The 24,453-nt window shown below is 48.2% G+C and overlaps 1 protein-coding gene across 2 annotated transcripts; it reads right to left on the reverse strand.

Moving 5' to 3' along the window:
- Window positions 1–1,243: 1,243 nt before the first annotated feature.
- On the reverse strand, window positions 1,244–23,576 carry DGAT2 (diacylglycerol O-acyltransferase 2). Of its 2 annotated transcripts, none has more exons than XM_074918771.1 (8): window positions 23,446–23,576; window positions 15,616–15,735; window positions 14,586–14,693; window positions 13,657–13,727; window positions 6,988–7,192; window positions 4,233–4,407; window positions 3,477–3,679; window positions 1,244–2,661 (listed from the first exon to the last, which is right to left on the reverse strand). In XM_074918771.1, the coding sequence occupies exons 1-8, from the start codon at window positions 23,483–23,485 to the stop codon at window positions 2,507–2,509; spliced, it is 1,077 nt and encodes a 358-aa protein (XP_074774872.1). In that variant the 5' UTR covers window positions 23,486–23,576; the 3' UTR covers window positions 1,244–2,506. The 2 variants fall into 2 exon arrangements, with proteins under 2 accessions (XP_074774872.1, XP_074774862.1); XM_074918761.1 differs by having other exon boundaries at window positions 23,425–23,576.
- Between the last annotated feature and the right edge of the window lie 877 nt (window positions 23,577–24,453).

Genomic DNA, 24,453 nt, shown 5'->3' on the forward strand with positions numbered 1-24,453 from the left:
TATCTTTAACAAATACGAATATTTTCAGACCTGGGCTCTTGTTTTGGGCACAAGATGAGATGGAAGTGAAAATTCTCTTTAGTAGAGTGGTGCTAAGTAGGTAGAAAAGAACAATATTCAGTGGCAATCTCACGTTAGACCTTGATTAACAGGACTTCCAGCACAGGCAAGAGTTTGGGCAGAGCCGATGTGACCTTGCAATATGGACGATTACAGGACAGCGATTAGTGCAGCCCTTTGCAGGAATAGATCCTTATTTGAAGTAACTCCCTCCCTCCTCTGCTCTAGAGGGATTTGCAAGCAGCAGCTGTGCTTCAATATATGACTCGAGAATCAAAAACATTGCTTGGAAAAAGCTCTGCAAGAACTGACCTCCGCCGGTTTGTACCGAGGGTGGTGTCTAGGGTCTTGTCTGGTGACAAACTGTCATTAATGGTTTGGGCAGAGCATTCATGGCTGTTCTTGCCACACGTTTCCAGACCAGTCACTGGAAACCCAGCCTTAATATTTGCGAGCAGAAAACAGGACCAAATCAATTCTACCAGGGGTGAGGAAAAGGGGAAGCAAACAACACAGCAGGTTTCTCTTCTGGAATGGGACTTTCAAAACCTCTTTGGTCAAGCCTGGAAAGGGCAAAGAGTAGGTTTGGCTTTCACTTTGAAGAGCAGCAGTGCCAGCCTGTAGAAGTCAGCCAGCACTGACAGACCACTTCCATAGCTCATAGGCCAGCCCCAGCCCACCAGGCAAGACGTTAAACCCTCACTTGTTGCTGAAAGAACCCACAGGAACTTTAGAGCAACGTGTGCTATCGCTGGAGCACGTTGCACCTCCAGTGGTAGAAGGCAGAGGGCTCTAAGAGGAGCTGGAAGAATTTCCTCAGCTGAGGACCAGGGATGCAGTCGAGCTCTTTGGCTGCTAGGCAGCAACAAAATCCAAAGTAGTTTGCTGAAAGGAGCAACAGGGCGTGAACTTTCTCTGCTCAGAAAAGGAGGTCCATAGATGTAGGCTGCCTTAGCTCCTTACACACCAACAGGCAAAAACCCACACTAAACCCACAAAGATTTGTTCAGCCTGTCCTGGGTGTCCCATGCAGGGACAATGCAGAGCAGTGTGGGTCTGCTTTTGGACAGACCAGTTGTCTCCCCAGCAAAGCCAAGGCACAGCTGCAACACCACAAACAATTGCTGGAACATGAACATAGCCACATACCACTGCAACACCAACGAGACCAAAGCAAGCCCGCTATTTTTGCCCAAGTTTATTTCTAGAAATTTGTACAAAAATCGATACTCCATAATACAATAGTCTATCAAATATGACAGATGAACATTTGTCTTTAGAGGCAAGATTCCAGGAATGTGAAGGACCATCATCTTGCATGGTAAAAAGGCACGTTTTGGAGCTCAAAAATACACTCAACTGAACCACTGAAAAGGCAAGTCAGACATGCAAGTAGTGCAGTGTTTCAGGTTTACACATAAAACACGTTGTACTCTGAAGAAATCTCACCACAAGCAGCCTTAACGTTCACGTAAACATTTTATAAACACTTTAAAAAGCCACTCACTTTAGATCCTACACGTGAAAAGGCTACTCCTTTACATTCCCTGGACAGAATATTTAAAAGCCATCTTTGGGCAGAAGTTAGTCCTAGCTTTCCCCAAATGCTTTTGGGATTCAAAACACTTCCATGAAGAGTCCCACTGCATTTATCCCTACAGGCGACCCTAAGGGTCTGCAACACCGGGGCCACGTGATTGCATCATCCCACCCCTCCTACAACTTGTCCTTGGAGTTTTGTGGCGATGAAGGAGTCCCATATTTCCAGCTACACACCTCTGTGCAAGCAGCACCTGGACCAGACCTGCTTCTAAACTGACATTCAAAATACAAGTGGTGAAGTTACAACCACCAGAGTATCCACCACACTACGGATTGAGGTCCAGACTCATAACCCTTGGTTTCCCACACCATCCGCAACAGGTGCCACACCGAGGGGTTCAGCAGCCTGCTTGTGCTTTCAGAAGGGCCTTTTCCAAAGCAGAAATACCCTTGTGCTGTGTAAGCATGCTTCAACATGGCTCTTGGGCAACACACCTATCATATCGCCATCCCAGTCAAATCAACCTGCTGCTTTGACTGAAAACCAGAAAAGATCCTGCTCTCCCAAAAAATCCTCTGCTAGTGGGTGCAATAGCTGTAGGAATGCTTCTAATCCATTGCTGGAAATCCAACAGCATTCTAGAGCAGATTACAAAGGCAATCATTTCCCTCAGCCAAATCCTCACGCAACAGGGAGTTGTGCTTTTTGGGATAGAAAGACATTTGTAACGGGATTTATCCAAAATAAAGCCTTTTATTTGTAAAAGTGGTCTAGCAATATTTTAAACACTTCCTTTGAGAGACACATACACCCACACATGCTTTCAAGTACACGATGACAGCTTGGACTCCTGGAGAAGGTGTGGTGATTCTGAGAGAAGGAGCTGCTGCTGAGCCAGTCCCCTCAGTTGACTTCCAAGACCTCAGACTCCGGCAGGCCAAATTTGCTCTTATACTTGTCAAAGAGTTTGATCAGGGAGTCCACGTATATGCTGTGGTAGAAGTCCACTTCCCTCTGGGACGGATTATCGATTTTAGGGATGGTGATGGGCTCCCCAACTGATGGTAAGAGGGAAAGATCCACACGTTAGGTTGCATGCTCCTGTACAGCCTGGAGATTTATCCTCCATGGCCACAGGCAGTTCAGCACATCCACCCCGACACAGCACAGCTTGCCATTATGGCAGGTTTGCCCCAGTTCCCCCAGTTTGGCTGGGCTCTGAAGCAAAACTCTCCCACCCCCAGGACCCTCATCCCATCTGCAGCAATACTCAGATCCATTTTAGCTACACAAATGCCAGCAGGGCAGAGCCTCTACTGTGCCAGGGGGTTGGGAAGTCCCTCCTGCTTCTGTTTACAGAGTGGCAAACCCCTCCTCGGTTAACAGGAACCAAGACTAAAGGCTGCAGTTCCTGTGCATTCCCCTGTACACACTGCAAAAGCAAAGGCAGCATTTTTTTTCTCTCTCCCTCAAATCCTTGCTGCTTTGGGTTAGAAAGACTTAAAGGAAAATTTTAGCCTTGACTTTAAGATTCAGCTGACAGACAGCATCACACTACCAGTCCTAGGAGTGTGGTGGGGCCCACTGCTTCGGGCTGAGCCATCCAAGACCAGAGAAGGGAGCAGCTACAACATTTTTTTCCTCCATAGAGCTCACTTGCAAAACTGGCTGGCCGTAGAGCATGGTCAGAGTGTTGTGGCCCATGGAAACTATTCCAGCTCAGCCTCAGCTGTGCTAGAAGGTTTTAGACAGAAGGGAGAAGAGAGTTTTATAGTCCAGACTCTAAGACCAAGCTAGAGCCGGGGTATGTCATAGGCTCAAGTATGCCACTACCTAGAGAAGCACACCTAGAGAGTTTACACCAAGACCTTACCAACAGTAGTGATGGGCTTGGAGTAAGGTAACAGTCCCCAGCTGTTGGAGGAGAAGAGGCCACGGCCATGAAAGATACATGGAGCAAAGCCAATGTGCTTCTGAAACTTCTTCTGAACCCATCTTCCCCAGGAGCCCTCCTCGAAGATCACCTGCTCGTACACTTCATTCTCACCGAAGGAGTAGACAGGAACCAAGTCCGCGCTAGAAAGACGGGAAGATGTTAGGACCCCGCATCCCTGGTCTGCAGTCAATACTACAGCATCCCCTCGCTACCCTGGGCACTTGGAGGCTGCACATTTGCGAGAGCTTTGTTTTCAGCACACAGCACTGACAGCAGTCAGACAAACTCGATGTGATATAGTAGATATTTTTAAGGCATGCGAGAGAATTGTACTGGCAAGGGGCCCATGAAACGCTACCCAGTCAGGCGTGGAATATGCTTCCCTATATTCTCATCTCTGATTTTTGGTGGACATCCCATTCAGATACACGGGATCCCTGGAGATCACGGGCTGCACAGGGGATGCCCCATGCAGGTGACCGACACCTGCCTCAGTCCTGGGCACCTTCCTACCCTGTCCCCTGCTCAGGGGCAGAAGTCAGAGGACAGGCCCCTGCCTCTGGTGCTCTGGGCACACATCCACACAGCAGGGCTGCAGAAGGGAGAATCCATCCAAGACATCAGCTGCTTGGGGGGATGAGAGCACCTTTCCTGTGTTAGCAGCGCTGCCCTAGCACTGAGCTTCTCTCTTACCCGTGCCGTAGAGCCAGCTTCACAAATCCTTTCCGGTGTCTCAGGGTCACAGAGTTCTTCCCTGGGGTGCAGTTCAGGGACTCTGCTGCCCCTCCCACCACGATGATGATGGCGTTGCCACTGCCGTTCTTGGACAAGATGTAGTCTATGCTGTCGCGGTTCACAGGACATATACCTGCATGACCAGGAACAGACACAAGGCTCAAGCTGCAAGACTAAGCTCACCCTGACAACACCACTTGCCGTACTTGTAGCAAAGAGTTTGTGTCTTGATGGCAACTGGAGTTGTCCGGCTTCCCTGTGGTCACAGAGGGTTGGGCGTGTCACTGGCCAACCTGCTCCTCAACTAAACAAGCCGTTAACAGACCTGGACAGCACTGGACTTGGTCACAGACAAGTTCCACCAGCAGTAGCTCAAAAAGCTGCCCTTAACACACAAGAATTCAGCAAGGGTTTTCTTCTGTGCTTAGAACCTTTGCCTTTGGCATCCTCCCTCCAAGTCCAGGTTGCAGCAGAGGCTGGTCTACCCTCACTGGGGCAGCAAAGCACTTGTGTCAGTTTGATGGATGAGAGTCTAAATCCTGAAACTCATGCTTTCATCCTACCGTTACCGTCAGAGCTTGCTCACGCCTCACATTTTTGGCCAGGATAAACCAAGGAGAAGCGAGATGCCATTATTTACATTCCCATCCACACAACATGTCGGAGTACTTGAGGTCATTGCACTAGGGAGGGCAATATTACACAATTTAATTTTAGAAGGTGATTCTGCACATCTCACAGTAGTCCTCACTTGAGCCAAGACCTAAATGATGAATGAAGGAGTCCTGTGGAATTATACAGGACAAGTCTGCGAGCCTTTATGTGTATTTGGGCTTCAAGGTCACCACCTAATCCCAGCTCCAGACCACAGGGGAGCAGACCTCCCTCAAGACACATCAGCTGGATTTGAAGGTGAAAAACTCATTTCTTTCAGCACAGCTCTATCTCTGACCATGTTTCCTCTGAAAGGCTCAGGCTATGCTCGCTGCTCTGCAGGACAGACAGAAGCCTTCGTTCTTCTCCCATTCTCCACACCAAGGCTCACTGACTACACAGCCCTGGGTAACACAGCAGCACACATTTGTGTTCAGCCATTTCACACCTGTGAGCAGGAGGAGATTGCGACTGCTCACAATGCTAACCACTGAACTTCTCCCCCTACAAAATGCAACAACACATGCAGACAAGTGGCAACTGTGCTCTTTAGCACATTTACACAGTAGAGAGGATTTTCTGGCTGTTTCCTCATGCCTTAGGGGATCCCTGCTGTAGCTCTAATCTCTAGAAGGCTATAAAACATTGTAATACACAACAGTCAGTTGTAAACCAGCTAAGTATGGGAATTGGTACACTAATATTCGGTAGGATTTCACTTGAAGTGGTTCATCCACAAAACAAAGGATCGAGGGATCTATCAGCACTTCCCAAGTGTAAATCCTTTGTAGTGACACCCTTAAGTGTCAGTATAGGAAAGTGAAGACAAATTATGGCTTTCAGAGAATTAACTTTGTGCAAGAGATCACCCCTATGGTCTTACTTAAACCTGACGTACAGCAGAAGCAGAATTTCCCGCCGATTTAACTGTAATGCTCAGGGATAGCCAAGCCAGACCTGTCCACAGTGATGCTGCTAATGTCTACTCCCACCTTCCCTCCAAACAAGGAGGGACAAACCCTGCCTGGCCACAAGATTTATCTACCAGTCACCTTGAGCAGATTGAGCGCTTTATTTAAATATCAGAAAGGCTGATGCTGCATGAAAAACTTAAGGCACACATGGACTAAGTTTACAGACACAACAGACTGGAAAGCAGATCCCAACCTCTTGTGCTCTGCTGTCCTGTGGAATTCCAAGATTAGGGGAATTATGGACTTCACACAGCAACTTCCATCTGGTGCAGGAAGACAGAAACCAGCTTGAAATATTTCCCTTCCTAGACAGGACAAACACCTTTTCTGCACTGGCTCCAGTTGGTTTTCTTCTTCCTCACCAAATTATAAATAAGGCAGCAATCTTGAAAACAGTCAAACCTAGCAAGTCAGAGCAAAGTATAGCTATTCCTAGCCTCTCCCCAGCCATGAGTCAAGTTCAGCTAAAATACTAGATGAAGATACCTGTTTTAAAGTAATTTATTGATTAATTTGTTCCAGGAACAGCAAACAGGGTGCTGGACTCTTCAGTTCATGGTCTTTAAACATTAATTCCTCATATCTATCTAACCAGCGGGCATCCTCACTCTGAAAAAGAAGCTCAGGCCATCCAAGAACATGGTTTCTTGAGGCTGTCAACACTGCTTCTTCCACCTGGTCATAAGCTACAAGGCCTCCACCATTAAAATAGGGGAATCCATTAGAACAGACCTATTTATGTCATTCAGCAAGCTTCTAGCACTGCCTCATCCCTGTGACCCATCTATAGGAATATATGCAGGGAAGGAGCTCTTCCAAGCAGCTGAAACCATGCAGTAGCCCAGACTCTTTACTCTTGGCAGGCACCTAAAAACAGGGTTGCATCAAGAGAGCGTCCGTCACCACCATAAGACCCAGATGCGTGACAGCACTCAGTAAGATCACTACATGAAAGCAACGTTTGGGTGATGCTATCGGAGAGAAGTGGTTACACGAGCTTCTGCCACAGCTTTTCACTTGAAAGAGGGGAAGGCAGCTCAGAGGCAAGGGCATGAGGAGAAGGAACACAGTGCGCTTGCACTTACCGCCAGACATTAAGTAGTCCCTCAAAATGGGCATCCTGAAGTTCCCAGCCAGGGTAGCAAGGTATGGTCGGATCCCAGGGAACTTCTGGCCGACACCTGTGGCTTCTGTGCTGAAGTTGCAAAAGGCGCCCAAGCCCATGATGCCATGGGGATGGTAGCCAAAAATGTAATTCCTGGTGGTCAGCAGATTGTGGGTTTTAACCAGCTAGGAAAGAAAAGAGTGACCTCACATCAAGACAGATGTTTTCAGGTAATAATTAAAAATGGAGAAAAAAAAAAAGTCAAAGTCCCCAGCTTTTGTCTCTCTTCCCACCAGGGAGAACAGGCTTAGAGCTGAGGGACGGGCTATCCTGGATTTCAGAGGCTGTGGTGAGAACAGCCACTTCAGTTCCCCAAGCAGAGAGAGCAGAATAAACAGGCTGATCTTCGCCATGAGAAGACTGCCAGACAAGCAGCAATTGGGCTTGGGCTGCAGTAACCTGGGCCCTTTGTCTCTCTACGCCCCTCAAAGGTATTCTTCCAAGCCTCTTGCCCAAACCAACCAAGTTCTTCATGGCTCTGTAGCCACAGCTACGCCTCCTTCCAGGCCCTGCTCTCAGCACATTAGTGGCTCACATCCCAGTATGAGGCGGGGGGGGGGGGGAAAAAAAAAAAAAAAAAAAAAATCAATATCCCATAACAGAAGCAAGTTTGCTTAATACCTGAAAAAAAGACCAACCACTTAATACGCCTACTGGCCACCATCCCAGAGGCAAAACATGCAGAGGGGTGGAAACTATCCCTCCTTTCAAGAGGTTTTGCTCTGGCCAAAGGCCCAACAAGACCCCTCAAGCCAACCACAGCAGTGCTCCAATTTCTGCAGGACATGCTCCAGGAGCAGAGTTAACAATATTCCTAACCATTTACTCATCTGTTTGCTCAGCACGGACACTCCAAACCTGTCTAGGCCATGCACAGCACAACCCATGTCCGGGTACCACTACTGCCAGAGGATTTTTTTTTTTGACTCCGTTAGTAGTACACAAATGGTCTGAGTAAGCATACAACAGGAGTACTGCATCACCCTACATAAGTAGGGATAAAGTATTTTTTTCAGGCTGCAACGGTGCCTGTTTTTGCTGCCAGCAACAACCCAGCAGCTCTCAGACTGGGACCTATAAGCCCCAGTTTCACCTCCAGCATGAGGTGGTGAACAACCACGGCCTGTTCCCCAAATTGTACAGGCAAAGGTCACTGTCAGCTCCTGTAGGAAAAAGCGCAGATTTCCAAGACGTCACACCACCATTACGTACCCCACTGTCTTAGCCAAGAAGTGCTTTGGCAGTAAGCAAGTCCATTTTGTTGAATCCTGCTAAGAGCTGAAGTGCCATTGCGACACCCCGAAGCGGCGTGCCCAGAAATCCGATTCCCTCCTCCCCACGTTCCCACCACTGACCCCAGATAACGCTACAGCACTCGTGCTATTTAAGACAGCAGCTGCAATACAGACATGACACAGCAGTGGGTTAAGCCAGCTGACTACCCCTCTCCATGCTTTCCTCTAGCCCTGAGGTCACGTCGGGCTCCAGGACATGTGTGCAGATGCTTGTGGAAGCTCTGTAGACCCCCATGGCCTGTGTCACACCAAGACATCTTTTCTCCCCTTTCCCTTCTTGCCCAGTTAGTAGATGGCTTTGCTTTCACTCCCCAGGGTCAAAGGGCTGTCCCTTGACCAGTTAGGACAAACAGGGCTCCCAGACTACAGACTGGAAATCACTCTCCAGGAAAGACTGGAGGGCAAAAAGAGCAATTATAGGGTAAGCAACCCCTCCGTCTGTCAGCTCTTGCTTGGTCGTAGCGTGGACTGAAGGCCTGGTGGCTAGACAAACATGGCTCAGTTGGACCAGTGGTAGACCCCTCCTTAGAGCTCTTTTCAGAGCAGGGTGATGGTTTCCAGGCTCCAAGCCTCATCCTTCACCTGCATCAAGCACAGCCACATTAAAAGGAAGCTGGCTGAAACAGAGAGCTTGTCCTTCGGTGGAGCACGAGGCATCTGTGAGCTGAGCTTGGCAGAGCCATGCATCTGTTCTTAAAGCCATTCTGTTCTGCCACTGCCAGCCACAGCAAGGACCCTGCTCCAGCCACTCCACAATGGGCCACGACACACGGGTCACCCTGGAGCCCATCGCTTGCATACCTTGTACAAGCCCCGGCCAAGCAGCAGCCTGATCGCTCTGTGTTTGCTTTCCAAAACCTCCTGTTATGGAGGCAAAGGGTTGGTGGTACTCACCACACTCACCCACACCCCTCGCACAAGGAGTGCGGGAGCAAGGCAAAGGGTATGCAGGGAACCAACTCGCCTGCATACCTGTGGCGAGGCAGAAGGGGAAGGTCTGAGCAGCCCTGGAGACTCAATGAGAATCAGGTGCTCACAACAGGGATTTACAGTCCTATGAAAGCCTGGCTTTCATATATATGTGCTTTTCCCCAGTTTGTCCCACACAGGCTGTCGCTGAGGGACAACTCCATAGGTTCTCAGTTCACAGAAGATGAAGATGTCTTCCTCCACCCAAGTCAAGCCAGGGAAGCCACAGACTGCCAGGCATCAGACAGGTTGGTGCCCTTATCTGCAAGCGGTACAGGTCTTAGATCTGCTAACGCATAAACTCAGCCCAGGGTCTGACCTGCCAGCACCAAAGGCAGAGCCTTCAGGTCTCCCTACATTTCACTTGGAAGCCAAAATTTCTGAAGTGCAGTAATCACTTATTTCTAGTCTCAGGCAAGACTGAAGCTCTCCTTAGGAGGCTGATCACTCACTACTGGTTTTCTTGGACCTTTCCCCTTGGCAAGCAAACACTGAGCTGCTGGGCTGCCTTACCAGGTTGGCCCAAGGAACTGCTGTAACTCATTTGACAACACTTTTGCATCTCTGTTCTGAGCCCCCAACAGGTTTTTCCTTTTGCCTTCAAGGTCTTCGCCAGTCCCACACAGCCCTCAGTTCCGTGAAGCCTCGGTGCTCCCATGATGAGACAGAGGCAGCATGTCCTTGCTGCATCCCAGCTGGACCGTTACAGTGCTGGGACTGAAGCTGGACCTTCCCCCCGCTGAAGTAACATGCCTGTTCCCAGCTGCTGTCCGAGACCAAACCTGTTTCAGTGGGGGTAAAGGTCCATCTATCTGCTCTAACAACAGATTTCTTTAAACTGATCTAAGACTGCCTACAGAAGCAAAAAAGCAGGGCAATCATGGTAAAAAACCCTTAGTGTTAGTATTTGAGTGCCAGATGTGCCCAAAGAACAGTATTGCCAATTTTATTTGTAGGAACAGGATGATTAAGTAGCACATTCAAGTGTGGAGAAAGGGGACTGCAGAGACACCGCTGCTCAGCACCAGGAGCCAGCCAAGAGCAGGATGAAGATGAGTGGTAAGGTGGGTGCCCAGCCTACCTGCAAGCTGAGCAGCACAGAAGCATGCAGAAAGCAGAAAAATTAAGAGCTCATCCTGCAGCACAAGTGAGCATTTAAGTTTGCAAAACAACAAAACAATTGAAATTAGCTCCTTCGCACCCAGCAGCAGTATGGAAGACATGCTCTTACATTCTCAGCAATGCAGGCCAGGACCTGAAGACCCCTCCAGCCTCTCAGTGTTACCATCACATACAGGAACCAAATCCTCCATTTCCATCCTGTAGGTCATCTACATCAACAACTAAGGAGAAGCTTTGCCAAGAAGCCAGCCAAGTCAGAGTGCAAGACAAAACACTGCAAAAAAGTCACTGTCTTGCAACAGTCCCTGCTCTGGCACAGTGCTGACTCTCCCATCCCAGCAGGAGATGGAGAAGGTCCCACTGCTCACATCTGAACTGCTCACTGCTTGATAAAGGTGAGCCAAAGGTCTGCAGTCCTCACTATCTGAAGTGCTATTGCCTGTGGAGATAAGCAGTAGCTGTTCTCACATGCTCAGGGGATGACTGCTTTCCCTAAACAAGACCTTTAGATTGTGGCACTCCCCCCGTGACACCCCCAGATCAGCAGGATGTGCTCGGGGGGGCTGCCAGGACCCTGCCTGCCTCTGGAGCAGTGGGGCTGAGCCCAGCCAGGCCCACAGCACCACGCTCACCCTGGCAAGAGCTTGGGCTTCACCTGCCGGTTCAACACCAGGATTTAGCTCACTGGCAGCTTCCTCAGCGGGTTCACGCACTGCTTAGCTTAAAGCACTATTTTGCACGGCCAGTCACTAAGCAGCAAACAAACTTAAGCTTCTAGTGGCCTAAAATAGCTTATTCCTGTCAGAGCAGCTGCACAAAGCCCCAGTGGATGTGGACAACCTCTGCTCATGCCGAGGAATTCAGCCAGATCCAGGCTGGTTCTCAAATCCACCAGGTATTACAAAACACAACCCGGTATCTCCAGATACAGGTACAACAGTCCTGTTTCAGGATGGGAGGCACTGCTGACTCAGGTCAGAGCCAAGCCTGCTTCTCACGCAGCTGCTCTGCTAAAGCCAGCCTGATGCCAGCCGGTAGAGCTGTGGAAGAATGCAGCAGATCTAGCCACAAGTTTAACACAGAGCTTTGTTAGAGGTCGATCCTGGTGGTGTTCCAGGCTGGCCAGACCCAGCCTGCATCCTGAGCTGACGCCAGCTCGGTACGAGGAAACCTTGGCCTTTAGATCCACAGCCACTGAGGAGCTTGCCAAAGCCAAGTTTAGCATTAGGAGTGCCGCTGCTAAGGCTGTCACTGCTGTGATCTGCCCTCGCGGTGCTCGTGGCACAGGATGGGGTGCAGCAGATGACCACCCTGACAAACCACACACCAGGGAGACAAACCAAGCCCTGCTAAGCCTTTACACAGACAGCTCAGGATCCAGCCAAGGGGAATTCTGCAGGCAGATTGAAAGAAGTGGCCATCTCTAGACCAGCCTCCCTCTTGACTGAAGACAGGTAAATAGCTTATTCATGGAGTTCCCATGCTCTTAGCAAGTTCAAGCCCAAGCCATTCTGGCGGTTGGTACCACTCCTTACAAGAAATTATATTCATGCCCGTAATTGCAGACCACCAGCCCCAGCACCTCGCAGCCCCATGATCCCTGTAGCAGGTTTTTAGCACCATGCAACCAGCCGGCTGTTCCCCCACACTACCCCACAGCTGCCAGCCCTCATGTGCTGTATTTGCATATCATTTCGCAGTGGGCTGCATAAACCTTGCACAACTCCACCCCTTCAGTAACAAAGGAATTATGGCCATAAAAATCTCGCAAATGGACTGTGTGAACTAGCAAGTATTCACCTAAAACGGAGGCAGTTCAGTTTATCTCCCCGATCTCATCTCTAAAGCTACCTGAATAACCCAACTGTTTGGCAAACTTCTAATATCTACAGTGGATCTGACCTGCGTGGCTGGTGCAGAGTGCGTCTCCATGAAGAAAGGGGCTAAATACACCATCAAAGGAGTGGTGAAACAAGGGGACCAGCCCATTACTGGCGACCCTCTTGAACCAAGTCCCTTGGAGGACCTAGCCCATTTTAGCCTTCAGCAATATCAAGAAGGCAAGGTTTGGTGCAGTACTGAAGACTTGGTACTAGAGGACAACTCATCCCTCAGCACTAGAACATGATCTGTTCTCCATTAGCTATGACACCCAGGTTGACCAGCCACTTGCAGCCTGTGCAGTTGCAGTGTGTTTTTTCATGGAGACCTACATTTGCCAAGAATTACTTGATAATAATAGCAGCAAGAATGCGGCAAGTGTTCACCGGCAGCACGCTCAGGCACCCTGAGAGTTCAAGTGACTTTGCAAAGGAGGAATCCAGTCTACACCACTCTGGCTTCCTACTGGAACTGGATTCCCTACTGCTTCTGAGGCTGGACTATGTTAGGGCAGGGTGGTTCGTCAAAGGCCATGGCAAGGTCCCTCCATTTTGCTCAGGACGAATAAAACTTGCCAACAGCCTTACATAATAGTCCTTTCAGCTGTGTGTCCTTCCAACGAGGATCGAGTTCCCTCCTAGCTGAATTTGGCCCCTGCTCCCTTCCAAGTCCTTCAGCTAATTCTGCAGGCCCCAGAGCAGACTGGCAGCCCTGTCCTCTGTCTACAACACACCTGAATTAGCAGGGAAAATATATATCATATATAATCATATATAATCATACAGTGAACAAGTTACAAGCTAGAGATTTGGAGCTATTCCCACTGCTGGAAACCCCCCTTTCTCCGAAGCAGCTAGACTTCAGAGCCTATTCCACTGCTCCCTGTGAAGTAGGACTTGTGGTACACAGGGTTCCCCACTACTCCTACCCAATACACTGCTGCCCTAGGGCGTAACTGGAAAACAGACCAAAACAGAGCTCGATTTACAAGAGAGGAACAAAGGGAGGGTTAGGCACAACACAGGACTGCTGCAGCACAGAAGAGAACTTGGAGGGATGAAGAGGGAGCCTTACTGCTACGTGGCAGATGGCCTCAAGAAGTCTGGTGATAAGCAGCGGCTTCTACAAATCGTGACACCATCACTGGTGATACACTTGGGAGTTTAGAACCACAGCTACTCCAAGCAGTAGTACAACAATGGCAAGCCAGCCACCTCCTGCTTACAGTTCAGTGTCACAGACAGACGAGTGTAGCTACAGCATGGCCACAGGGGTTATTTCCAAACAAACAGTTAAGTCCCAATACACAAACTGTTACTTACTCTTATTGGAAAATAATCCCTGAAGTACCTCCATATAGTCCAGTTTCTCACCCACTGGGATCTTCTTCCACCTGCAGAAAAAAGCCAACATGTTTTTAAAGCTCTTTCCACATGGCTGCCCAAGAAGCCTAGAAGGCTCCAGATTCTTTATTTCTCTAGTGACACAGCAAACTATTTCATTCCTCTAAGCGGGACACCTGCATCTTTCACTAAAATCAGGTGAAACCAGCCATGCTCAGGACTCCAGGGTCCTTCCAGCTAATTAAGATCTGACTACAAATTCAGCATAGGATCTGACTTGATAATCTGCTGTAGCTGGGCAATGGACAATTTAAACTAGAAACAGCTCAGTGGTAACCTCAGATTAATCCTTTGGGAAAGGCCAAAATCCTGGATGAGTCCAGTGGCCTTGAAGCCACAGAGAACTGTGCTCATCTGGCTACAAAAGCAGCTGCCATCAAAGCTCATTGCCATTCCTGTAGTGGGTTCTCAGAGCTGCAGCCTACAGGGTGATCTCTAAACTAAACTTTATTTGCAGCAACACTGACTCTGTAGGGGAGCCACATCTGAGCAGCCATGCCATCACCTGAACCCTGCAAGAGCTAGAGAGGACAACAGCATCTTGAATCTTTAGGTAGATCTTTGACCTAAAGGAAGACCCTCAGCTTAATAAATATGTTGCTAAAAGCCATCGATGGCATGATATTAGGGAACGTGATCTTGTATTGCTCTCAGCATGAATAAAACCTGCAGCCACTGCTTATGCCGAGTGCTGACATTTGTATGCTTCACCAAATGATGCCTTTGGTCAGTGATTCAGCCAAGTTCCACCGAGAAGGGAAGTCACCCGTTGCAAAAAAAAGTGCTTCTTAGTCCAAATATGAGGAGAGGGACACCTAAACAGCAAGAATCTATTCCGCAATATTTACCTTTCTTTGGTGTATTCCAGTCAAATACCAGCCAGGCTAAATAGAGAGCAGCAATCACCCAGCAATCTGTGCACAGTATGTACATGAGGATTAAAGTGCAAGCAACACCTGGATAGGGCCAAGAAAGAAGAAAACAAGGTTGTATCATCAGGTTTTGGTCTTCGTTTACACCTGCATTCGTTTGTTGGGTTTCTTCAGGAGACCCTTGCCTTTTGACCCTTCTCTACTGAAGCCTTAGTCTCAACCTGATGTCATTAATCCTCTATCAAATCGGATTTAGCTAAAAACCCCTTATGTAGGGCTGACAGTTTCCTCCAAAGCTACCTGCTTTGAAGTACATCAACCTCCCCTTCATTCTTTCTCCAGCTCTCTTCTAGAATATCTCCAGGTAGGGCAGCTGCTTCACCAGGCAAGAGCAAGACTTCATGAGCATCAAAGACTTCTGTGGCACACACCGAGAAGGTTTCTTCCACAGCTACACAAACCTTCCACACATTACACCAGACACCCCACCAGGGTGCCAGAGATCCCACCCACAAACGATGTTGCCATTTTAGCAAAAACTGAATTGGGAAGAAACAGTGAGACTTTCTTGACTGACTGCAGAGTCTTTCTGCACTTTAATTAACAATACGATGGAGCAGCGCAGCCTGAGGCTTCACATAACACAACTACCCAGAGACAAGCAGTCTTCACTATTTTACGGGTCTAACACAAACACATGGTGCCCATCTCTGGGGGCATTCCCCAAAAAAAGAGATTTCCAATTGCTTCAGTCCTATTTGTATGGTAGACACAGACGGGAGCTAACATCGCTAGGTTCTGCCAGAGCTCCAGTGTTTCTCTAGAGCCAGGTAAAGTTATTTCTTGACAAAATATCCAAGTGTGCGTTACAATATCCACACACCCCAGGAATTGTCCTGCTGCAATGCACATCCAGTAATTCAAGCTGATGTAAGTGTTAACGTGCTTCCAGAACTGAGGCAAAAAAAAAAAAAGCTCTGTTTTAGGCCAAAAAGGTGTTACTTACCCATGATAAGGAAAGTGAGAACCCATTGCAGCACAGAGATGATCTGGAGTTGTTTCTCTAATTTGGATTTAGATAGCCAAAACAAATCCTGCAGAGCAGAAAGAATGCTCGATCCTGTGCCTAAGAAAAATAAAAAGAAATGAAGTTACATTTGCACGCTGAGTGAAGATAATCTTTTCATTTCAATAGGAGTCTTTAAATCAACATTCAAGCAGTTTGCTTTTAGAGCAAGGTTTGTTCGAGGCTAATATTTCCCATGGAGTTTAAGCATCCTGGAAGGGGAAGGGCTGCCACCTGCAAACATCCAGCCGTTTTGGGGATACAGGAGGGGATTAATGGGTGACACCAGCTCCCACCTGAGCAAGCCTCTGTTCACTGAGCCATACGAGTGCAGAGAACATTAACACGTGGTCCTAGCACATGCCCCCTCTTCAAACTGCCAATTCCTGAAAGTGGTGTTTGATAACAGGGAAACTCTTGAGTTCACCACAAGACAAGAATCAGCTGTCCCAAGCCACAGGCGAGCACACAAGAGGCTGTGGCCTGAGCTCTTGCTCATCCACCCTTCACCAGGCCTGTTGCAGAACTCCTACGTGCGTGTTCAAGGAAAGGTCTGCACTCCAGCCTTACACGGCTCAGCTCAAGGGCTGGTTGAGCAACAGCTCAACCCCAGGGATCCACGGCTCCAAGGGGAAGGAAAACTATCACGGTGTTTCCAAAGCAATAAGTGAGGAAGGAAGGAGTTGAAAGCCACTCTCAGAAGTCCAAGCTATTCAAGTGGGGAAAGACCTAAATAAAATACTGAAGTGAAAGACTTGATTTCTATCTGAGGAACCACCCACTGCAGCATTTGCTGATCTGCTCAACAGCCTCAAGAAAGAAGCACTTGCCAAGTGCTTCTTCCTTCACTTCTCTTTATTAAATTATTTCACAAGCACCGTAGTAACTGGCTAAAATGTAAACCAAACTGTGGGCCTATGAACAGACCAGGAGATGCGTTTACATATTTTCTTTTCTGTTCAGGGATCAACCTGTTGTTAGAAGGGATGTGATGGTGCTAAGCAGCTATGATACCAAACGGGTGGTGAGGCCATAGCAAGTGCTCGTGCTTAGTCAGATGGAAGTTTGGTGCAGAAGAACCTCTTATCTATACTTATACATCTCTCCAGAGAAAATCTTATAGTTTTGGCAGTTTTTACAAAGCAGGTTTCACTAAAGCATCCTTTAAAGACATGGAGCATCTCTGCAGCCTTCGCTAACTGTTGCCCTTGCTGACAGTCCAGGCAATAGGATTCATGCACAGTAGCTGCACCTGCAGAACTGCTCTGTTAGTTTGGCAGCTTCTTTGCTGACCCTCTGAAGTGCCATTTAATGTTGAGTCTGCACACAGTCCCTACGCTGACAGCCACGTGCCTCCCTGAGCATTTCCTGCTAGTAAAGGGCATCAACAGGGAGCCACAGCAGATCCTGCAGCCAGCCCATCCAGCTCAGACCCTTGGCTCAGCTTAATCTACATTGAATGAGCAATCCTAGCAATGGCTTGGGCATTAACTACCCAGAGCAGACCAAGTTTTGGTTAAGGATGGATCATGTCACCGCAACTGCCAATAAACTGAAACCTACAGCACCAATCCAGTCTGAAGCACTTCATGAGTCTTGATGATGCTCATGAAGTCTTGCTCTTGCCTGGTGAAGCAGCTGCCCTACCTGGAGATATTCTAGAAGAGAGCTGGAGAAAGCACGAAGGGGAGGTTGATGTACTTCAAAGCAGGTGGCTTTAGAGGAAGCTGGAGCTGCAGTCAGCTCTTTACAAAACAAGATAGTCCAGTGTTAAGAGCGAATTCAGCAAGTATCTCTCCCCTTTGAGATGAGACAGGAGAATGCGTTGAGTTAAACTGTCACCAGGCACTGATTTGCAACACTAGAGTACCTAAGCAGGAAAACTCAGAAATCTCATACTGCATCTCTTCACATTTGGCAGTAAATTCCCAAATTTGGGGTGTGTGATAAAACTCCACCCCATTTTTTTTTTTTAGAAAGTCAAGAGTCACCTAAGGGTAAGAGAAATCTGTCATTCCTGCTGAGGGGCCACAGCCTAGAGGCAGCCTCTATGTAGCTCTAGGAGTTTGCTGTCCCAAAAACCTGCCTTACAAAACATCCTCATGTGGTCTGAGGACTACTAGATACTAGTTTAAATGGGAGCTTTTAGCAACGGAGGTGTCACTGGCCTCAAAGTACGCCAAAAGTCTTAGAGATTATTTGTGATCCATAATAAAAGCCCAGCCCCATGTAATTCATCCTTCCAGCACCTGCACTTACACTACCAAAACATCTTTGGATTGATGAACCCAACACTCCAGCCTTGGATCCTCTTCACCCCAAGAGAGCAACTGCTTATCCCTCCAGATCAGAATTTGTACTTCAGCATTTTCTAGATGCTTTAGCAAATTGTCAGCATTGCTAGCCCTGTAAATAGACCCGTATTGAGTAGCAGAAGTCAGCTTGTTTCCAGAACTACCTTAAGCTTTTTGTGACAACATTCAACTCCGGCAGACAGAGGGAAGGCACAGGTTTGGCAGACAGCTCCGGGCAGGCAGCTGAGCACCTGCCCTTGGACAAGTGGTGTCCTGGGTCAGTTATTTGCTGACAGCAAAAACATCCTTCACAGAGATCAAGATCCCCAGCACCAGAAAAGCCAGTAGTTACCATGGGCTGAATAATAACAACATTTAATTCCCAGTTAAGAATGTAAAAGGAGTCCAGTGGCCACAGAAAGGGCTGTGGGAAGGGGCAGAGTCTACCTCTGCACCAACAACCTGCACGCTCCAGATGGACCCAGTGCATCAACTGCAGGCTCGGCAATTAGAGATTTTAGTGCCAAAACAGCCATTTCCAGCCAGTCCTGAGCTTGCTGTGCATCATGGCAGACTTAACACCTTACGTATTCCAACCCTCCACACAAGCCTTGCTTCCTTTCTCCCTCTGCTGTGGTAGCCACAAGGCATTTTTGAGAAGATCCCTCTGTGCTGTGGAGAACCAGGCTGGTTACTGGTGACACAGAGCAGAACTCTGGCAAAACAGAAATCTGTTCAACCACAGCAGAATAATCCAACACTGATACCTGGGTTCAGGTTTTTTTAACTAAAACCCTTCCTTTTAAGGGCTCATCTGTGGGCCCACACCAAGCATCATCCACATATTAAAAGTCTGAATGAGAATTAAGCACAGGAAACGTAATTTCTCTAACTTCCAGGGAATTTATTAGACTAATAAGTTTAATAAGACCCATTAGACACAGTATGATTATTTTTGAGATGAAGAATACTGTATACCCCAGCCTTTGGTATCCATTTGCATCACTCTTTCCCAAGGAAGTGTTTTGAATCCTAGAGAAACACGGGCCTCCATCTTCTACTGCTGAAGTCTCTCTTCTCTTGCTTATCCTGATCTGGCCACCCAGTGCAGCCCCTGGAATGTTTTCCATGGCACCTGTTTCAGAACAGCCCAACTGTTTGGGGTCACAACCCTTAGCAAACCATGTCTGCACAGCAGAGATCTTAGCAACAGCTTTCCCGGTCTCCGACAAGGTGCTGGGCCCCTCTGCAGCTCATGCCCTGGCGTCTTTATTCCCTGCACGAAGCCATGCACGGCTCTCAAGGATGCTACTTGTCAAGACAGCAGAGTAGTGACTTCTCCAGGAGACCTCGTTGCTGCTCAGTGACAGCAGCCATCTGCAGCCTTCCAAGGAAGCTCAGTGACATTAGCCAGCTGTCCCCCAACTGGTGATGGGCTTACTACACTCTTATCACTTAATTCCAGCAACTATCAAATGCAGGAGATGTTACCAAGGAGATCCTGGAGCCAATGAAGGGTTTGACCAAGCATCTGTCTCATGCCTGCAACCCGGACTCAGCTAGGGACAGCATCTGGTGCAGTTCCAGCACAGTTTATGTCAGAGAAAGTGCTCAAACGCCATGATTTATGGAGGCAGAACCAAAGGTCCCAGGAGTAGAAGTAAACAGGTCTTCACACTTGGGCACCAGAAAACCCAATCAACAGCATTTAATTAAGAAGCAGTCACATAAATGAGCTGAGAGGAAGTACAAGTGTTACAGATAGTTAAAAATACACTGAAAGCTTGTTAAAAACCAAGCTTCATCTGCTGCCTTTTCAAAACAATTAGCGTGTTAATTCTTGGACAAGAATTAGACTGCATCACACAGCTTATTCAAAGGAAAACCAAATTAGATCCTCCAAAGCAGAAGGTGCAAATGAACAATTTGTGCTACCTATTTGGCAGAGAAGCTGACACTGGAGGCGTTCCAAAGCTGGATTAGATAAACAGACCAACACGAGGACACTTGTGAGGACCCAGCCTCCCATGCAAGAGCAGGAGTCTGCACAGCAAGTTGCTACATCAAATGTGACATCTGTAAAACCCCCTCGAGCAACACAAGTTAGTCAGTGTTTTAGGTTTACTCAGATGCCCCCGCTGCAGAGCCCAGGCTCTCACCACCTCCAGCTTTGTTGTTGGTGGTACTAGATAGTGAGTAATTTGTTAGAGAATAATAAATTATCAGTGTGGGGTATAGTTATCCTGCTGTGCACACAGCTGTGTAGGAGTTTGCTCATACCCCAGGAGACTACTCAGTCATCCCACATTATCTGCCCGTATAGAATCCCTGTGACGGGAGGTCAACAACATAGTTAACAGGAACATGTGACAACAACATTTATTTCAGCCCCTTTAGAAAAGAGCTGGGATTCTGCACAGCAAATAAACAAATTTGTTATGACATTTATCTCGTGTTGGATCTACATTTACTCACAGCACTGACCTTGGCCTTCAGTCTCAACAGTCACAGCTGTGTGTGGGTTAAAGTGATATAATCATGAGGGTAGACCCAGCTGCCCTAGACCAGCAAACAGTTTTAGATTTAATTCAGCAAGACTTAATATCTTTAGACAAGAGAAAGGGAACCACCTTACTACATCTCATCAGTGTGGCCCGGAGAGGAATGTAGGAGCTCAGGAAGAAGGGCTCAGCCATGAGCAAGTCCTCCACCTCCCAGGCAGTTTTGTCAAGAGAAGACACCACACTACAGCTAGCAGTGATGCTAAACAGAACAGGAGCCCCCAGCCCTCCCACCACCCCCTCCCACAGTAGAAATTAAGTCTGACAAAGCTCAGGTGCAGCTTAAGACTAACCCCAAGGTAAAGTTAAGCAAAATAATCCTCTGCACCCCAAACTTCTCTAAAATGAAACAAGATTAGAAAAGATAACTTCAAAGGACAGCCCATGAGTGCCCTGGCCACACTAGCATCCTTCCTCAGGAGAGTGGAGCAGGGCCTCGGTGCTCTGTCAAACACAAGGAGGAATGTGCCTGGACAGCCTACAGCCCAAGCAGGGCAGGTCAAGATGAGGAGATGACAAATCCCCTACCCAAAGGGTCTCAAAGCATCATCCAGCTCTCAGCATTGATCCGAGGTCTGCTCTGATTTTTGCAATACTGGGATGGCATCCAAGGAAAGTTCCCCTACATACACACAGGGATGGATAGAGGCAGATGACTCCAACTTTTTTTGCTTGTTTTCAGATTGGATCAGATTTTCAGCCAAATTCACAAGCACTGGGACAAGGCCAGATGCCAGGCAAGCAAGAAGACTGAAGATTAAAGGACAGCATGGGCCACTCAGACTCCCACCTCACAAAAGTGAGCCCTTTGCACTGGCAAGATACTTGGAAAAGACATTCGGGGAGGTAGAAAAAAAAAAAAGTCTAGTGGGCTTGTAAATATGCCATGCAGCAGGGGGAGTTGTCTAACGTGATCAAGCAGTATGTGAGATCCTGTGCATAAACTGCTGTACCACATCACTGCTGCCCATCTTTGATCTGCAGGGTCCCCCGTCATCATCCCCAAAGCCCAGCCTGAGTCTGAGCTCCTCTGTCAGGCATCTGGCTTTTGGTTTGAACAGGCAGGCTTTGAAGCCGGTCCTGCTCTTTATTGCCCACGGCAGGCTACAAAACTGGCAAGGGGTTGCGTTGGTGGATGCTGCAGTCGCCAAGGCAACATCTCCCATCTCCCCGGGCAGAAGCACATGAAGAAATGAGTAAGGAAGCACAAATATCACTGCAGGACCCCCACGAGGTGCCTCAGAAGAAAACTGACCCAAGGAGAGTTAAGACAGCTTTCCATCGCTAAGCAGGATTATCTAGAGATGAGGCCAATCACTGTCCCTAAACCACACTCCATTTTGAATTATGCACGTGTCCTAGATCCATCATTAACATGGCAGTGCCAACAAGGTGGCCACCGAGGTCTCGGGTCAACCCTACATATTTTATAGGTCTCCTGAATGATTTATTCCCTGTACTTGGCTTGCAGTTAACTCTCAATTTAACAGTTCACATGCCTTTAATTCAAATGACTTCACTCAAAATACCACTTGTCTTCTGCCAGTTGTATAAGCAACCTAAGTTACTTTAAGGACCAGATCGGAGCATGGGAATCATTGCAGATATTTTCCCCCCAATCAGTTCATAACTGATCCATCTCCCATACCAGCCAGTGCCACGTCTTTCCGACGGATACGGACACCAGCAGCTCTACGTGCAGGACTGGGCAGCACACAGGGCAAAAGCAAGAGTTTAGGGGTTAATTCACCAGGTCCTCTTAGCTCTGCTAATGATTTGCTTAATCAACAAGCCATTTCACAGGTCTCTTCATCCCAGGAGGAATTAGCAGTTTACTTTTTCAGGGCAGAAAGCCTTTTGCAACACAGAACTATGACTCAAGGACCCTCGCAAGGCACAGGGTAAACTGATGTCCAAGTGCGTTTTCCTGCAAAGTCCCTACTATTTGACTTTTCTCTAGACAAACACACTCTTGCAGGAGGGGTACGAGGCTCTATCAAACAGATTATTTAGCCTTGTTGAATTTATTCCTGCAAGATCCCTAGAGCTGTTTTTACAAGCACGCAAGGGAGCCTGCAGTTTGGGATTTCCTACGTCTCTCCCAACGTCTTTAACCTACGTGTTTCAGCCTGCAGCAGGAAAAATTCAGCTTCTGCAGCAGCTCTACCCATGATGAGTATCAGCCACCGACACCCAACCTGCTCCTCTCGATGAGGAAGTGTCTTACCAGCACCGAGGGTTATAAAAGCAAACTTGACTGTGCTTCCTACCACAAAACCTTGCTCTCACACTGAATCTCCCAACTCCTCATTACAAAGCAACAACGAATAGCAATGCTTGTTTTGTTTTTGTTTTTGTTTTTTTTTTTAATTTTTCTCTCCCCTCTTGATGCAAGTGTGGGGAACACACTATTACAAAAGGCTGCACCAGTGAGTTTTCCCAGCCACGCAGTGCTGGTTAAACTGCTACACTTTCTTTCCACCATCACAAGGAGAGGGGGGGGGGGGAAAGGCTCCCTTCTCAGCAAGTGCCACAGCCCCACATTTTGCCAGGGTGCAGACTCACTTAGATAAGCCAGAGAGCTTTGCAACAGCTTGCAGGAAAACAGCCCCGATCCTCCAAGCTCGCAAAAAAAAAAAAAAAAAAAAAAAAAAAAGAAAAACCTACGCAGAGAGCTGTAATCCTCAGCCCTAAGAAAAGCTGCAGCCAGCCTCCCCGCCATTGCACATTGCTTTTTTCCCCCCCCTCCCGCTTCTTCCTCCTCTTAGACAACCGCTCCTGCAGGCAGAAAGAAGAAGGGGGAATATAATAAATAAAGCCGAGTGCTGCCTCCATCCCAGCCCTTGGACCGTCGGGATGCTGCTCCCCCACCGCAGCATCCTCCCGGCACCCACCTCTACCCCCCACCCCGGTACCTCGCAGCACCCCGGAGTAGGCAGCGATGATGGTCTTCATTGCGGAGGGGGGCGAGGGGGGGGGGTGTGTGTGTGTCAGGTCCCGGCCAGGGCCATGGGATGGAGAAGGGGACCCCGCTCCGGGACAGCCGGCGAGTGGGAGAAACACCGACCGCGCATCCCTATATAGCCCCGGGGAGGAGGAGGAGGAGGAGGAGGGCGGGGAGGGGCGGGTCCCTCATCCCAGGGGGAGGGGAAGCTCTTGGCCCCGGTGATGCAGCTTGTTGCATGGGATGGGGATTTGGGGGGAGAGGACAAGGTAAGGGGGGCACCCCCACACCCTCTGCAAGGTGTTTCTCTCCCTGTTTTCCTTCTCCCCCATCACGGGGTGGGGGAAAATTCCCCCCCAAGCCCCTGCGAGCGATGGATATTTTGAGACACTTTGGCCCCCCATCTTGCTCAAATGCTTTCCCGCTCCACTTTTGGATGATTTTAGCTTCCCTATGGGGATTTGGGAAATCTATGTTCCTAAAAGCATCCTGAGATGAAAAGGTAGAAAAGAGGAAAATTGTAGAAATTTTAGTAACAGAATCCTTAAGGGTTTCACCATGTCATTAAGATAGCCTGCAGGTATGCCCAACCACTGGCCAAGCCTCATTTTCTTCTCCTGACGAGATGTTTAAGGATCTACCCAAGAGATCCAGAAGAAACAAGTTGTCATTTAGGTCTGCATCAAGTTTTTCATGTAGCTGCACTTCCCAAGAGATTTTTGTACATTTTTACAGATGGGGACTGTCCCGGCTCCCATGACATTAAACAGATTCTTTATAACAGGGTCGTGTCTGGCCCAGTTGTTAAAGGGTTTTTTTTGCTATACCCCTGGGCAAAGGGTCAAGCCTCTACCCCTTTCTTAATCTCAGTTCCGTCTTCTGTAATTTGGAGAAAATAAAAAGAATCTGCATTTGAGAAACGCTTTGACATGTCTCAAGAAAAAGCCCACTGAAAGCAACAAGCACGTAGAGCTCCCCA

This window comes from Athene noctua, chromosome 1, assembly GCF_965140245.1.
Source record: "Athene noctua chromosome 1, bAthNoc1.hap1.1, whole genome shotgun sequence".
NCBI classification, from domain to species: Eukaryota; Metazoa; Chordata; class Aves; order Strigiformes; family Strigidae; genus Athene; species Athene noctua.

What these genes read in the sequence shown, in the direction of transcription:
- DGAT2 (XM_074918761.1), bottom strand. Translation starts at nt 23,485, where the DNA reads ATGAAGACCATCATCGCTGCCTACTCCGGGGTGCTGCGAGGTACCGGG. An exon ending in CTGGAATACACCAAAGAAAG is followed by an intron (nt 13,728 to 14,585) that starts GTAAATATTGCG and finishes TTTTTTCTGCAG; the next exon opens with GTGGAAGAAGATCCCAGTGG. An exon ending in GGGATTATTTTCCAATAAGA is followed by an intron (nt 7,193 to 13,656) that starts GTAAGTAACAGT and finishes TTTCTTTCCTAG; the next exon opens with CTGGTTAAAACCCACAATCT.